The sequence below is a fragment of the Phallusia mammillata genome, chromosome 4 (assembly GCF_965637545.1).
Source record: "Phallusia mammillata chromosome 4, kaPhaMamm4.hap1.1, whole genome shotgun sequence".
NCBI classification, from domain to species: domain Eukaryota; kingdom Metazoa; phylum Chordata; class Ascidiacea; order Phlebobranchia; family Ascidiidae; genus Phallusia; species Phallusia mammillata.
Window position 1 is genome coordinate 27,113,325 of NC_137255.1, and position 16,559 is coordinate 27,129,883.

General features: G+C 36.7%; 1 protein-coding gene across 1 annotated transcript; it reads left to right on the top strand.

Moving 5' to 3' along the window:
- The first annotated feature begins 2,796 nt into the window (after positions 1–2,796).
- Positions 2,797–10,713, top strand: LOC145225372 (NACHT, LRR and PYD domains-containing protein 1-like). The gene is made up of 6 exons (XM_080092056.1): positions 2,797–3,143; positions 3,200–3,596; positions 3,717–5,341; positions 6,008–6,169; positions 8,768–8,932; positions 9,691–10,713. The coding sequence occupies exons 1-6, from the start codon at positions 2,847–2,849 to the stop codon at positions 9,853–9,855; spliced, it is 2,811 nt and encodes a 936-aa protein (XP_079948182.1). The 5' UTR covers positions 2,797–2,846; the 3' UTR covers positions 9,856–10,713.
- The last annotated feature ends 5,846 nt before the right edge of the window (positions 10,714–16,559 follow it).

Consider the following 16,559-nt stretch of genomic DNA (forward strand, 5'->3'; position numbering starts at 1 on the left):
GTTTTCCAAATGTGATTAAAGTTGTAATCTAGACAGTAGGGTTAAAACATTTAACGTTTATTTCAGGTTTGGTCATTACAAACGACCACGGTTAACGCGATGCGTTACTTACTCATGTAGCAGTGTTTACATGAATCACCAAACACTAATTGTAATTGCTGCTTGGGAAAATGTCGTACTTATGTTGTAAATGTGAAGTTTGTAAACTTTGAGCTTGCTTCTATGTTGTTAAGTTAATTAATACCGTCACAGTTGCCATCAATATTTGTTATGTGTGCTAGACCCAAACTGTAATATCGCGTTTTACATGGTAAGTTTGTGGGTTGTGAAAATGTTTTGTTAATGTATATAATTGACTCAAATACTATGACAGATTTTAACGTTTGTGTCATTGCTCACTGATGTTGTTTTGCACAATTCGACTCAAACATATTCTTTAAAACTGTTTCCACTGGACTTGGAGGATAAACTCTTTTCGGGCATTCAGAGGATTTTCCAAACTGAGAACTTTAATTACATTACATTTTGGAGGTATAACGTTTTCTTTACAAGCTCTACAAGCTCTACCAAGTTATTTTCGATTTTGCGTAAGGGCAAAGATGACTGTTTAAATGTCATCATCGTATCTAAACATGCAATGTGTAAATTTGTATAATTATGTGAAATTGTTCTGCGTTGTTTTGTGTACCTGTGTTAAGTTTTTTTTAAAAAAAATAAGGTGTTTTTATTAGTCACAAATCATTTACTAACCAGGTTGGAAACGTGAGCGAAGAGGGTCAATATATAAGTAAACTTTAAATCAAAAAATGACGTTGAGTAAAAGGGCGATACAATAGCATGACTTGTTAATAACAGAGTCCTGTTACGAAATGTTCCGACTGGTTTTACTGTCAGACTGTAACATTGGCTGGTGGGAGCATACAATATTCTATATGTCGTTGCCAAATTAGTTTATAGCTTTGGAAATTTGCGCCGTTGGGCGACAAACAGTCTCGATGTTTGTCAAATCGATCCTGTCGTCGTAAAACAGGACTTACGACACTACTAAAAAGCTGAAGTAAAACGCTAAAAAAGGCTTTTAAATGTCTTTGTGGCACTAGGCCTCGACCTGTGGCAAAAATGACATGCAACAATCAATCGATGTTTTTTACGACCTCGCTTGTGTTTTAAAACACTGTTGCTTTGTAACTGTTTGTTTTGTTAAGTGATGAGAGGGGCGATATTTAGAAAACAGTTGTGGCGACATCGTAAACCGATGTCAAAAACCCTTTTGTAGAAGCTACAATCAGTGTACGCCATACATATAATGCCGGTTTAAAACTTACGTTTTGTTGCTTATCATGTTCTACCAGCGTTCAGGACCAGACATACACTACCTTGCAATCAAAATATTGCTTTGGCTATTTCAAACCTAATTTTACTGACAAAGTATTCCTTTTTCGACAACTGATAAAACTGTTACAAACAGCTCAAATGCGTTTTTTCGTTGCGTAGGTTGACATTTTCTTTTTGTCCAGGTCAGTACAACGTAATACTATGGATCTGTTCACGAACTGCAAATTTACGAAGCTCATTGCTTTGACATTGTTTATTACGCAGCTAAATCAGGTTTTTATTCATATCGTTTTGAAAGAATTTTTTTCTAGTTGCGTAACAGTCGGTTCCTTTTTAAAACTTAACGATTGTGTTAAAACCTAAGCAATAAAGTTTCAGTAAAGATTCGGACAGGGTGATTATTCCAGTACCGATAAAACGACATGAAACACAAAATCGACGTTATTTTTGACGATGGCTTGTTTTGTTAATGCTGAAATATCAAACTGCTGTACAATTTTCCCGTTAAGCGGTTGTGACTTTGCAAAACAGAGCAGTGGCATCAAATAATTGTCAGAAGAAAACCTCTTGACTCAAAATGTGTAAGTATCGATTTAGAATTTGCGTTGCAAGTCTTCAAAATATCCCCACTTGGTATAAAACGTCATGTGATCGTTAATCAACGTTGATTTACGACGGAATACACCTAAGATTGTGTGTTCAAACGCACCGTTGCTTTGTAACTGTTTGCGTTGTTAGCGGACGAGCGATAGCGATATTTGAGAAACGGTTGTGGTGACATCGTAAACCGGAGGTCGGTAACCTATTTAGTAGAATCTAAAATCCAACATGTTCACAATAAATGTCAGTAAAAACCTTTTCACCCGTTGCTTATCTCGTGCCAGCAGCATTTAGGACCACACAAGTTTACGCTAAAAACAATAATAATTGTCACAAATGTAACCTAGTTTTGATTCTGTTATAAGGAGGTTGAATCTTGTTAAACGTGTTCAGTTATATGTCACCAATTTTGGCTTTCCCTCCCTCGTCCTTACACGATATCCCTTTTTTGTACTTTTCTGTCCAACACTGTTCTGTTCGACCCATTTGGAAATAAAAAAGTGCTTCAAACCTTTTTAAATTTACGCACATGTTAGTTATTTCTCCAAAGTTGATCCTTCCAAAGTTTGATTTTCTCACATGCACCCAACCGGTTCAGCCACATGTTTTTGTATTTGTGTTGCGGCTATTTTTCAACCTTTGCGTTTTATGTACTTCCCAGCGGGTCCGATACGTTGATTAGCTACGATAAGAGTTTTAGTCAAGAATCATAATGACTAACAAAATTTTATCAACCGTATAATACAGATATGGAGCAATTGAACGTACAGTTTAATATATGTATGTACGTCATGTTTATGATGAGTCATTGCAGTTTAACAAAAATTGTCTTAAAAAATCAGTAACGATCTTTTCAACTACATGTTGTACAACTTGTCACCAACAGATTATTTCACATAAAACAAAATCCTATGCGTGCAACCATGGCCGAAAACCAACCTGAAAACGAATGTTCTAATTCGACTGTTTCGCTAAATCTACAAGACCGACCCCAGCCCAACTTGACACAAGAATTGGCTGTTGTTGGAACCCCAACCAGACTGCCCCAGGAATCTGAAGAAATCAAGGCACAACACTCCGGTGACGACGTTGTCCCCTTACCCCCACAATATGGTGAAGTTATACCACAACAATCAAGAGATGTTTTGCCACAACCACATTCTGCTCAAATGTATCCAGTCAATAACGAAACTGCAGTGATAAACATGGTAAGAAATTCGGACCAAATTCAGTTGTTGGTTTAAAAATGTTTCGTGCTTTGCAGGAGAGCGTAGAAGCGCCACAGTTTGGAGACACAATCACCCACATAGCTGGATCAATGTACAACGCACCAGTAGAACTTCATCAACACAACTATTATACCCTTGTTCAGCAACGGCAAACAGTTCACTTAACAAAAGAACAACCCCACACGTCAACACAACCACCTGCACCAGTTGCTTGGAAGGAAGAAACTTCGCCAAACATCTTTGATGAAACCCCGCCCACATCATATCAACCACAAACTTGCCACAACCAGCCGACTTCATCACTCAACACGGAACCAGAAAACCTCCGTGCTAGTGCAACACATCCTAGGAAAGCAATAAACCAATCTACATCCGCCCAGTCTTCTGCAAGTCAACATCAAAAAGCAACACAAGCCACGGGAAATAAAATATGTAAGAGCATTTTTTGTTTGTTTATTTAAAAAAAATCTACTTAAAATTGCCACTCAATATTATTGCCTGGTGTATACCGGCGTGATGCGATTTGTGTTTCACATAGGTTTTCTTGTTTAGGTGAACAACTGAAGTCTCGACTAAAGAGAGAAGTCAAAGCCACTGCCAGTGAAGAATCGACACTAGCTGAGTTTTTGGACCGAGCTATAGAACCCGTCCCCGTTGCCATAATCAACAAACCCAAAAAAATTAGCGACGAGTTTCAAGCAGAAGGACATTATCACTACAAAAAGGAACTTTACAAAACACCAAAAAGTGACATAACCGGTAATGAAATTTTCGTTTGCGCAAAACAAACTGCACAACAAGAGGCGGAGAAGAAGTTCAAAGCGCATAAAATGGAAGCAAAACAAAACTACATCGAAAAACATGGGAATATAGTTGGTGTGGTTGGTCAAGCTGGAATAGGAAAAACTACATCAGCAAAAATGTGGGCCCTGCAAGCATTAGAAGGACAGTTGGGTGGAAGAGTATCGTTTATCTTTTACATTGTGATCAGGTTTCTTCAGTTCAACGGTGAGATGACACTTCTTCAGTTTCTCATTTCCACCCTGTTGTCGGATTGGATCTGCACACCTGATGAGGCAACCATTATTCTCGCTGCCATTTGCAATGATCCTCATGTTTTGATCATTTTCGATGGTTTTGATGAGGCAGCATTTAAATCATTTTCCAGCTTGGTATCGAAACCACTATTACACGGAAAAAATTCTGCAGAAAGTTACCTAAAGCATTTAGCAGGAGGAAACTTGCTTCCACGAGCTCGAAAGATTTTCACATCACGACCAGCTCAGCTATACAAGCTCCATCCGTCATACCGACCCAAGTTTATAGTTCAGATACTTGGTTTAACTCCAACATCACAGAATGAACTCGGACGTCAGATATGTGGAATCAAATATGATGCTATACACCAAAAACTTGTCCGAAACCCTAATGTATTTGCATACTGTTATGTTCCTGTCAATTTCATATTGACACTGAATTACCTGATGAATTACGATGGAGATATTCAGTTTGTTTCGCTTACACGTGTTCTTGCTTTCACTTGTAGCCAATACGTCACAACAGATCATCTGCAGGGCCAAGAATGCGAGTTAGACAAACTGGCCAAAATGGCTTGGGATGCATTTCTTGAGGGCAGGTTGGTATTTAAAGACAAGAACTTTAAAAATGCTGGAATAAGACCTTCCACAGCCGAAGCATTCCTTACCACATCAGTAACGAAGCAAGTAAGTCTCAAGCTGACGATATTAGATGGACACAAAGTAAGATACTTTTCTCACCTCACCTGGCAGGAGTTTTTTGCCGCCTTCTATCTGATGATGATCATGCCTTTAAAGGAATTTAAAAAGCAGCTTAAACAACTTAGCAAAGACAGATGGGAAGTAGTTTCCAAATTTGTTTTCGGAATCTGCGATTCTTGGGTTTTCAATAGTCTTGAAAACCTTGTCGGTGCAAGTTCCAGCAAAGAATGGTCACTCAAGAAGGTCTTGCTAACCGAATTATTGACTGAAATGAGCACAGCAAACATAATGCGAGTGTGTAGCTGGGCTCATGAGTCAAATGACATTACCTCATCTGTTGCTTCACTACTTCCTGATGAGCTCGACCTCAGTCGTTTATCTCTCCTTCCAGATGACATCGAAAACCTTTCCTACGTGCTTCAACACAGAGCCTGCCCGGTAGGCCTATTACTGCGTTTAGGATTTGCTGCGATTTTGCTTCCAGGACCATGTTATGCTAAGGAAAATGTAAAATCTTTGCGACATAACTAAATTTAGTGAAATATGTATGACAAAGTGGTTGATTCAAATAGCAAAACTAGTTTAGTAGTTTTCCATCGTGCTTCAACTCAGAGCTAACCCGATATTGATGTGGTTTAATTTGCGTTTAAAAAGGCATTTGCCAATGGTGGCAGTATATATAATTATTCGTTACATTGTTACGTAACACAATCACATATGACGTCACCAGCACCTGTGTTACGCTTTCAAACCTTGTGATGCTCTAGTTCAGTAATCAACGGGGGCGTTTGCTCTCACTAAGGGGGCGCTGAAGAATAATTGGGCGATTGGGGGGCGTTGGGAAAAGTTTGCGATTGGGGGTCGACCTATGAGCATAAAAGATGCGCATGTAAATTTTGACTTATGATACTGCGTTTTATTTAAATAATGCGTGTTGCCTAAGAGAATGTCAGCTATGGTTTGTTTACCACGTTGCAAATAATTTGAAAGATAAATGGAAGAACCGATTGCAAAGGTCAGGATTGGCCACTCTGATATTGTGTGGTGTTTTTATGTCTGCTGTGTTATGTGTTAACATGTTCTTGTTTTTAATTTAATCATCAGCTGGAGACACTCGACCTCTCCTACAACAAGATCGGTGATCTGGGTGCAACTTCGTTGGCTCGTTGTCTTCACAAAATCGAAATGCTTGTGCTGCGACGATGCGACGTCGGAAGTGAAGGAGTCAGACAACTCTGCGATTCTGTACTGCAACTGAAAATGCCTGTAAGTAAATTACGGTATCCTTTTTACTTAAACAATATCAAAAAGATTTTGGTAACCATGTTGCGTGATTACGTGTATCAAAATATCTTTATTACATGCTGGATACGCATTTAGTGTTTTATTTTTTTTACCGGAGTGCTATTTGTATGTTTAGGATTGATACAAACAAATGTTTTATTACTTCGGATTTGTTTGTTAAGTTAATGTTTTCCGACATTTCACTCTAAATTCTTAAATGAAAAAAACAATATCATCTATTTAGTCCTTGTCTGGATGCAGCGTTTGCTGGGATCGATTGTGTATTAACCACTGGGGAGGCGCATACTTTTTGGTCTTGACATCTATAAGCCAAGAAAGGTTGGGTAACAGTACTGTAACCCAGCAATCAGATTATTTAAAACCTTTGCTTTTTGAGTTGTAGTGCAATAACGCGACACAAATGTTTATTATGGGTCCCCTGCCCTGAAGGGGACACATATTGTTTTTGTCCGTATTTTTTTTTCTTTTTTTATGTTTTTTTTTCTTTTTTCCGTCTAACGCGGATTTGTTCCCACGTTTTGGTCAAGAAAGAATGGTTCAAACTTTTTCAAATTTACACACATTACTGATATTGGTCTAAAGATGGTCCATGTGAATTTTAACCCCGTTTGATCCCTCGGTTCACCCACAGCCCCCCAAAACGTAAATGTGTATAACGCTCGTTTGGTCAAGAAAGACACTGTAGGCAGAAGTACCAAGGGAGTAACTCACTGGTTTACGATAGCGGGAGGGCTCAGCTTGACGTCGGACAGACGTTTTACGAGACGTCGTTTCGGTGATTAGAAATCAGCTGTTTTGCACAGCAATGCCATGTCGTTTTATTAAGTTATCACTCACATTTTTGGTTTTGGCGAAGGTTTCACACCTATGACGTGATTTAAACGTAATAACCGTGCTTCGGTTTTGTATATGTCAAGCAAAACTTTGTTAATCAAAGTAAACATGAAAAAATGAATTTGACTTTTTTGCAAAACAAATGTTTTTTTAAATGCTCGTTGTCAGGTTGGCCGCCGCATGATTACGGGTTACTTAAGGTCAACTAGTAGGTATTACAAACACTGTTCAGAACTTTCTTTCGTCATAAGGTAGCGGTTTTTTTTTGACAATCAATTTAGGAGTCAATGCTCAAGGCATGTAAAAATTAGGCTTAACGGTATTGTTGAACACTCAGGACGGCGTGCTATTGAAAACGGTGTCAAAAGGTCGAACAGTCGTTTGGCGTGTGCACCCTGAGAGGTTACTACAAGTCAATGGTACTCGTTTTGCGAAACAAAGTTAAATGAAAAACAATTTGTTATGTATAAACTTGTAGCAAATTGCTTTTTAATTTAAAGTGTCTGTAACACAACTGTTACAGCTTTCTAAAAAAATTGTGTTCAAAACCCGACCTTGGACTACAATATCTGGGTCAAAGCAAGAGATTAAATTAAAGTCTTTGTTAATTCAGTGCTTCGCAATCTTATACGGACTGCATACCACTTGACAACTTTCTCTTTCGCTGTGTACCACCTATCATAAACCCTGTTTGAATTGATAGACCAAAAATAGGCCGATTTTCTCTCCCTAGAAAAGAGCGGTCAATCAGCGAATGACCACAAGGCTGCCAACGCATTTCGTGCAATACGAGAGTGTCGTTCTTTGCCAAATGTTTACTTTTTTTTGTAATCACGATCTGCTGTGCAACCCCCAGGTGTGAAAACACAGTAATATACAAAAAACTTAATCGGGGATGTATTTTGTGTACTTGTTTTCAGTATTTAACATGTTTGTTGCATGGTTTTCAACTTAAATTATTTGTATGTAACACACAATATCTCAAACGAGTTTAACACCAACAGTACAATACACAAAATAGAACCGGTAAACAAAGTCTTCACTAGATGGGGTGGTTTAAATCAAAGTGTCATGCGGTTTGGAAATAAAAATCTTTGCAGAAAAAGTCCCCAAAACAGCTATAAAAAAGAACAATTTGAACTGTTGTTTTTTGTCTCTTTTATTCCGTTTCTATGGCCGTAAGTCTCACAGGACTTGTTCCAAATTGTGGCCCATTCGGACCAGCAGCAACTACGTTACTTTTGGCGAAAACAATAATTACATGCAACAACTTTATACTAGTATTCGTTAAGGCATCGATTATAACTACACATTTACAAAACTGCTTAAAACCAGACACCGGCAACACCTAACCAAATAAACCAAAAGTTCCTTCTTGCGTGGAGGTCCGCTTAAACGCTTTTGTGCCTTCGATCGAAGGAACAAAGCGGAAACGTCGAGTCGGACCAACGGCCATGGAAATGGAATATGTTTTAGCTGTGTCGCTATAAAAAGTAAAAATGTAAACAATGCACGCTGGTTGCATTGGGTGTGCGAAAAGGTACGGTCCTTCCTTATCTACTTATGCATTCAAGCGCTTGCTTTAGGTGTGTTGTGACATGAATATTTTTTTGCGCATAGTGCTCCCTAGCGTCCGTCGAGACATTAAAATTAACCTAACAAACTTCACGTTGATGATTTTTCAAGGTTGCTTTGTTGCTAATTATTATTTTGCTTTAACATCAGCTGAAGAGACTTGATCTTTCCGGCAACAAGATCAGTAATGCAGGTGCATCTTCTTCAGTGGCTCGTTGCCTTCACAACGTCGAACGGATGGTGCTGATAGACTGTAAGATCGGAAGTGAAGGACTAAGACTACTCTGCGATTCTGTACTGCAACTTAATAAACCTGTAAGAATCTTTGATTCCTGCACGTTAAAAATTCCAAGGAAAATTTGGTTTGCTATTTTACGGGATTACCTGGGTCAGAATACTTTTGTTTGATATGGGAAACGCATAAAGCGTTTTAGTTTTTGTCCTTATTAAATTTTTTTAGGAAATTTGTTTCTTTGATAACAACAGCACAAAACTCTTTTGCAATTTTGGTTTACTAAATGACATTCAGTGTCGTAGTTGGTTTTGTCTTTATTCGCTGTCTTGGTCACAATTTCGCCACTTACAAATTATAATCAGCTACAATGATACCAGCATAATGCATTTCACATCCACACGAATAAGCCCGGGGTCGCATTTCGCGAAGTGCGGAAGTGCAGCCCACCTATAACTACATTCATATAGCTCAGGCTGTAATGAAGTTTAAACGCAATATTGTACACATCAAATCAATTAAACATAAATAATACTACACTCAAAACAGACGAGGTCAACAAAATATCCAACAACAAACATGGAGGATTAAATCATGCTGACACGTGGGCACGCAAACATAACAATAACTAAACGATAACTCCCTGTCCCTTGTTTTGTTCTGTCATGTCACGACAAAAATAATACCTATCTTAGTTGTAATACTGAATAAAATGCGTTTTTGTGTGTGTTGATGACACGTCGCTGTTAGCAATTACTTGATTAAATGACATCATATATTTTGAGTCTGTTCCTGTAACAATGCATCAATTGATTGAATTCACTTAGCAGTTTTTTTTTAGATGGAAGTTCTTGATCTGTCTTACAACAACCTGACAGATAAAAGTGCTGAGTCATTGGCTCAATGTGTTCACAACATCAACGTTTTGTGTGTATGGGATAGCAACTTCACAACAGCAGGAAAAAATCTCATCAGATCAAGGTCGCAAGGAAAAGTTGTGTTCTAGATATGAAATAAACACTTCATTACTTGACACGAAGCCAAACAAAAATGTTAAATGGGTACCGAAGATGGTTGTGCAGGAAACGACGCTTAAAAAAAAATTAACTTGGTTAATATGTCGGACCAAACTCACTTGCGCTGCACTTGTTACCACAACCCTGTTTATTACTGGTTACATACTGTTTCTTACGTCATCTCATTTTCCGATTACTATTTCTGTTCCTAATTAGTCCAACTTGTCTCAAATGTAACTTAAGATTTTCCTGAACTTGTAGCGTTATCAAAAATTTAGTGCATTATGTTTGCTATCACAAACATTCGTACGTTATTTATTTTGTTGTGACGCATTAACTTATTGTGACCAAAAATGAAATGCTGTAAATCTATTTTGTTTCAAAGTTTGACTAGATACGTTTGCAGTGATTTGGTTTAACACTTGAGCTTGGTGATGAAATGATTTATTTGCCTTTTAAAACTATACTTGGATTTTTGTACGTTTTGACAATTTCTTTTTGATGTTAGACTAAATAATAATACAGAATCATACTCTTCTTAGATGCGTATTTCACTCGCGTATACAGACCTTTAACGTTACGCATATTAACTCAAAATCGTATATGATTACGAGATTTAAACAATAAACTTTCGATTTTTTCGTAGGAGTTTTTAGTTTGCCAAAGCGCGACCGTTTGAACCGACACTGTGCTTTCCGAACCGATGTTTGTTTAAAACACGAACGGCTATCGTTTTACTCTCGACCGCCACCACCCGACTTTTTTCGTTTTTGATTTTGTCCGAACACGTTCCGACCGCATTATTGCAGTAATCTGTTTTTCATTCAAGCGAAAAGCAAAGATGTTCAAAAACGTCCTTTTTAAGTGGTGTACTGACCCGTAGGGTAGACAATGCCCAACACACTGTATATCTGACTTCTTTCTGTATATCTGAATTAACAAACTAAACCTATATGACACCTCGACATAACATAGCAACAGTGCTACTTGCGGTTAAACACACAACACAAATACTGTGATCTGATATTCTATGTCTATTGTACTTTTAACTGATTTATTTAAAAAAATGTTTGACTAATATAGCGTCCAGGTCACCATGTTAATATGGGTGAATAGTTGTAAATACGTCTACACGACAAGGTTAACGATGTTCTTAGCCGTCATTATCCTTCAGTTGATTTTAGAAACGTCAAAATATAACCTGAGCCGTTTAAGACGTTGCTTCTCGGTAACATGTAAAGGAATGGCGTAATAATAACCTTAAGCCTGTTTATAACCAGTGTAGTAATTAGTAAAACTGGTTTTGTTCGATTAGAAACTTTTGTACAGAAAAAAATGCGAGATAATTTGACTGGGTCAAATAAAAAACGTCATTATTATTGCATGCGAATAGAAATGTTTGAATTTGAAGTCCAAAGTCCGATACAGTGGTACTTTTATGTTTGTGAAGGAATGTGGTGCAGTTTGTAAACATATACGTGATACGTCAAACAATTAGTATAAAATTTAAATGCACCAAAACAATTATTAATACTACCGACCCAATTTGATCTGTCGGGTCGTTGTGAAGATAATTTTGGACTTTCAATTGGGGACTTTCCCATCGGCGATTTTATAAAGTTGCAGAACTAGTTTTACTTTCCAACACCACAATAAGGTTTTTGTTATTTGGTCAAGACGTGTTTTTGGTGATTGATTAAGTGATGTCACAAAACGAAGCGAAAGCAGAATAACAAAAACTAGGTAAACGTATGACATGATTTCTTTGTCATCTTCTCACAAGAGGAAGCATTCATGCATCTTCGCGAACTCTAGTCTATTGCACTGAAGACCTTGAAAAATTACAAGAATCTTGCTTATTAATGATGCATCAGTCAACGAGGTAACTGTTGTTTATATTATAAAATACAAGTGGCTTTGATTGTTATCAACAGACCAAACCGTTTTTAACCAAAGCAAAAATAAATACTTTTTGTGCTCAAATGTTTATTTCAAGACACTTTTATTATTTGAAAATTGACTGTATGTTTTTAAACTGTTTAAAGCAAGACACGGCCTTTGGCTGTTTAGACTGGACACAAACACAACTGCCATGATTTTTTTTATCCGTCATGTACATACTTTTATTGCCAGTTGTGAATCAAAAGAGCCGTGTATTTGGTTTCACAAGTTGTTTTTTGTGTGTGTCTGGAAAGACACAGGATTTTTATATTGTGGGTAAAGTATAATTATATATTCCACTGGTAATCTTTTTCGGCTCATTACACACACTGGGGCTGTTGTAAAAACATTGGCTTAGATGCAGTTGGCTATAAAAAATGAGTTGTTGATTAAATGGTAAGATTTTATAGAATATACCGTTATTGCTGCAACAGGGTTTTACTGTATTTTGCAGCTTGATCTGCACAATGGACATAGAAGGTGGCTTGATTATGTAGCACCACTTGATGAGTCTGAAAAACATAACATTGACTGTTCAGTTACAGCATTGACAATTTTGTTGAATTTCTATCCTTACTTCTTGATTTTTGTCCTATTTGAATTTCATTGTCAAATGGATCTGTTTAGTGTAATGAATTGATCATGATAAGTAGTTGTCAAAGTATATTAGATAGCAGGTTCACCTCTTTTCAAATCAAATCCATACTGTCTTTATATTGATGACAAGTTTATTTTACAGTTTGTTTAAAAACACAAAACACAAAACTTTATTGACACTGAGATTGATTTTTATAGTGGTTTATGAGATAATTCGTTTTAATTGCAGTTAAAATAGTGAAATGACACAATATATATATTAGAAAGAATTTATCATGTGTGCAGTGTACAGTCTTTCTCTGAGGACAAATGGAGAAAGATTAATTATCAATGAGAAGGGTATTGGATAAACACTTGGTGAATTGTTTTTGCAGTTTGTTTACCCCCTGTTTAAATAATTGGATTATTACAAAACAATTTAGTGAATACAATACTCTTGCAAATCTGGGGTTGTGCTTTTTTCATAGATACCTTTCGGTTTATGTAACCAAACAATATGTTCCAGACAGTGCATGTCACTGTTTTGCATAGTTTCTGAATTATTTTGCATTGGGTTTATACTTGGCGTATACATTATATTTTAATGCAAATTGTTTTTGAGTGTTTATCGTGGAAACATTCCCCTTAAATAAAATGGATTAAACAGTGATTGGTCAACAAACTTTGCTTGTAACTATAAACTAAATTTGTGACAGACGACACAGATAATGATTGATTTGTGGCACTTTGCATGAGAATTACAATCCGGTGTGTTTATACTGTTTTATTTACCACAACTAACTTGTGTTTGCCAAGAAACAACAGATTTGCCCAAAGCCAAAGCATGTACCTTACTTATGACTGCTCAAAACAATTTGATAGCAAACAAAAGTGTTGTTTATGCAAGATCATACTATTTTGTAACTGCAGGGCTATTTCAAATAGCAACATATGCTTTATATTGCAGGTTAAAACCCAATATCATATCAGATTTTTCTATTTACCCTCTAATTATACTTGGGCACAAATTTTACAAATGATTTCGATACAACTGCAGTTTGTTTCACTTAAAACCTAGAGCAAATAGATTTATTTACTGTTTGCTAAATACTGGAACATTAGAACCATTGGACTTTATATAAATTGTACCGTCGTAAATTGCAAATGATTCAATAGTTCCAAAATGAAAACGTTTTGCTTTAACAGCATGAAACGTCTCTTGTACGGAAGCAAAATCTGGACCTTCACTACTGCAGGGTGACGCTCGTGAGCAAATAATGTAGTACACTAATCGTATGTTATAAAATCGTGAACTTATATAGTGTGTGTAAAGCATGGAAGAAAATTACATGTCACCATAGCCTGAAAAATGCGAGTACACATGACGATCCGGCCTTTTACGCTTAATATTGAAATATATATTCCGGTTTCACGCTAGTTTCTGCTCATTACTTAACATTATTTTTGATTTTGAGATAGTAGTCTTTTAAGTGTTGTCGTGCAGTTATGCAAAGAAAAAGAAAAATTAAAATCGCTATTGAATTCGCAACCGCACTTATGTATGATTCTTCTAGCCTCGTCTATTTTAACACTTCAAACACAATGTCACATAATGTGTCACATAACGCGTTTCTTTCCTGCCAGTAAAGAATAGTAGTAAAGTGACTGTCTTTTGTGCATTTTTCCCACGCCATTTCATGTGATTTAAATTTTTGAGAAAGTAGTCAATGTCCCGCGATCTATTAGAATGTAACTTTGATTTGTTTTTTGTTTACCAATTTTTACCAAAATTTTATTTGTTTACCCAAGCGAGCATAACAATTAAGTAGAAGTTAGCAATGATGTTACAGCTTGCAGTTTGGAATGTTGTGACAAAACCAACCCAAATTATTCGCGCTGACATGCTTGAATGCGTTTTACTTCCGCATACTTCGTGATGCGCGACGATCCCTCGTTGCCCATCACGAATTGTGATGTCGTTGGCATTCAAGTTTTACCGCTTGGTGGAAATAAAGCGCAATTTACTTTGATAAATGAAGCGTTAAACGTTGGAAATGGACTGAATTGCGTGATGTGTGCCCTTCTTTACGCGTTTTTGTTGTTTCAATTAGCGGTAAGAACCCATCTTTATCACCATGGTGTGGTTGATAAAATAAAATTTGCGCGACAAGATGTTAAAAAGTTTTGTTTTCTACAAAAGCGTTTACTGTAAGCTTAGACATCATACACTTGATGTCGCGATTGTACGATTTCTGTGAAATCATGAACGACTCACGAATCACGGCGAATCCGGGACTCAGTCTAATATTACGCTACTTCCGGGTAATATTAGGTCATTACTTCCTTAAACGCAAAGGTTCCGTAGATTAAATAATAAAATATGTAGAAAGTTGCTAAAACAGTTTGCATAATTTGTTTGCTTGCTGACAATTGTTTTGCGTCACAAACTAACTCGAGGTGTAAGTTTTATCAGCATCCAGCGCCTTGTCTCGTGACTACAGCCGATTTTGCCAAATCGTTTTCAGAATAACAAGCTTTGTTCTTCGAGTAGAAAATTGGCACAAAAGCTGGTGTGTTTATTATTATTATTTTACGCAAATAAAAGTATTTAAAAGAGTTGGATTATTATTACTTTTTGCTTTTGTTATTTTAAAGCAAATGTCGATCAAATGTGATGAATATGATAACTAAGGCTTTTAGCAAGTTAAATCAGGTGAAACTGTACTGTGATTGCTTCTGTACCTTAGTGTCTCAGCAGGTCATACGTCGTTGAGATGTGTTTTCATGTTTGTTGCCTGATTTAGGATCTGACATGTCAAGTAGAAAGTAACATCCTTTCACAGCGTTGTCTACCGCGATCAGTAAATTTCTGCGAATTGCTTTATTTGGTAAAACAAGGAGAGTGTTGCAGGTGTGATTAAAGTTGTTATGTGTAACAGAAGGGTTAAAATCTTTAACGTTTATTTCAGGTTTGGTCAATTCAAACGACCTCAGGTAGCAGTGTTTACATGTGAATTGGCAAACACTAATTGTTGCTTAGGAAATTGTCGTTCTTGTGTTGTATATGATAAGTCTGAGCTATGTTGTTCAGTTAAAACCTTCTCAGTTACCAATATTTGTTATGTGTGCTATAGACCCAAGTGATGTTGTTCTTTAGTTTTACCTGTGAATAACGTAAACCAATTGTTTCTGTGGTGGTTGAAATATTGCGTTTTACATGATAAGTTTGCACGTTGTGAAAATGTTTTGTTAATGTATATAATTGACATAATTACTTTGACAGCTTTTCACGTTTGTGTCATTGCTCACTGATGTTGTTTTGCATATTTCGACCAAAATTTGTTTATGAAACTGATCCACTGGAGGATAAAACTCTTTTGGGACATTTTTTTGAGTTTTTCCGAGCTGAAAACTTTAATTATATTACGTTTAGGAGGTATAACGTTTTCCTTGCAAGCTCCGCATACCAAGTTATTGTTGACTTTGCGTAAAGGCAAAGTTTACTGTTCAAATGCCATTACCGTAGTCTAAACATGCAACATGTAAACCTGTAAAATTTTGTTAAACTGTTGTTTTGTGTAGCTATGTTGAGTTTTTATTTGTCACAAACCATTCAAAAAAATTAGAGGTTTTTTTGTCACAAACCATTTTTTATTTGTCGCAAAGAGGGTCAATGTATCAGTAAATTTTCAACCAAAAAAATGACCCTGACAATAAAACGGCGTTGTTTTACAATAATATGACTTGTTTGGTAACAGATTCAAATTGCTCATTGCATTTGTGCGAAAGAAAATAGTGGTATTTCGGAAACAGTTGGGAAATGGTAAACCAGGGTTCAGAAACCTTGTGAGCGCAGGCTAAAGTGAAACTTGTGGGCAATAAAAACGAAATGGTTCGGCTGGTTTTATTGCGAGATTCTACAATCGCCAACTTTATCTGTAAAACGGCTTATGGAAGTATACGATGTTTATACCGTCGTTACCCAGGTAGTTTACAGCTTTGCAAATTTGCGCATATGGGCGACAAACAGTCTCAATGTTTGAAAATGGATCGTGTCGTCGTAAACCAGGAGCCAGAAACCTTTTTAGCTTGTAGCCATAAAACGCGAACAAAGATTTTTTACTGTCTTTGCGAAGCCAAATTTGTTCTTTTGTACTGAAACACTGCATTCAACAAT

What these genes read in the sequence shown, in the direction of transcription:
- LOC145225372 (XM_080092056.1), top strand. Translation starts at nt 2,847, where the DNA reads ATGCGTGCAACCATGGCCGAAAACCAACCTGAAAACGAATGTTCTAAT. An exon ending in TTCAACACAGAGCCTGCCCG is followed by an intron (nt 5,342 to 6,007) that starts GTAGGCCTATTA and finishes TTTAATCATCAG; the next exon opens with CTGGAGACACTCGACCTCTC. An exon ending in TACTGCAACTTAATAAACCT is followed by an intron (nt 8,933 to 9,690) that starts GTAAGAATCTTT and finishes GTTTTTTTTTAG; the next exon opens with ATGGAAGTTCTTGATCTGTC.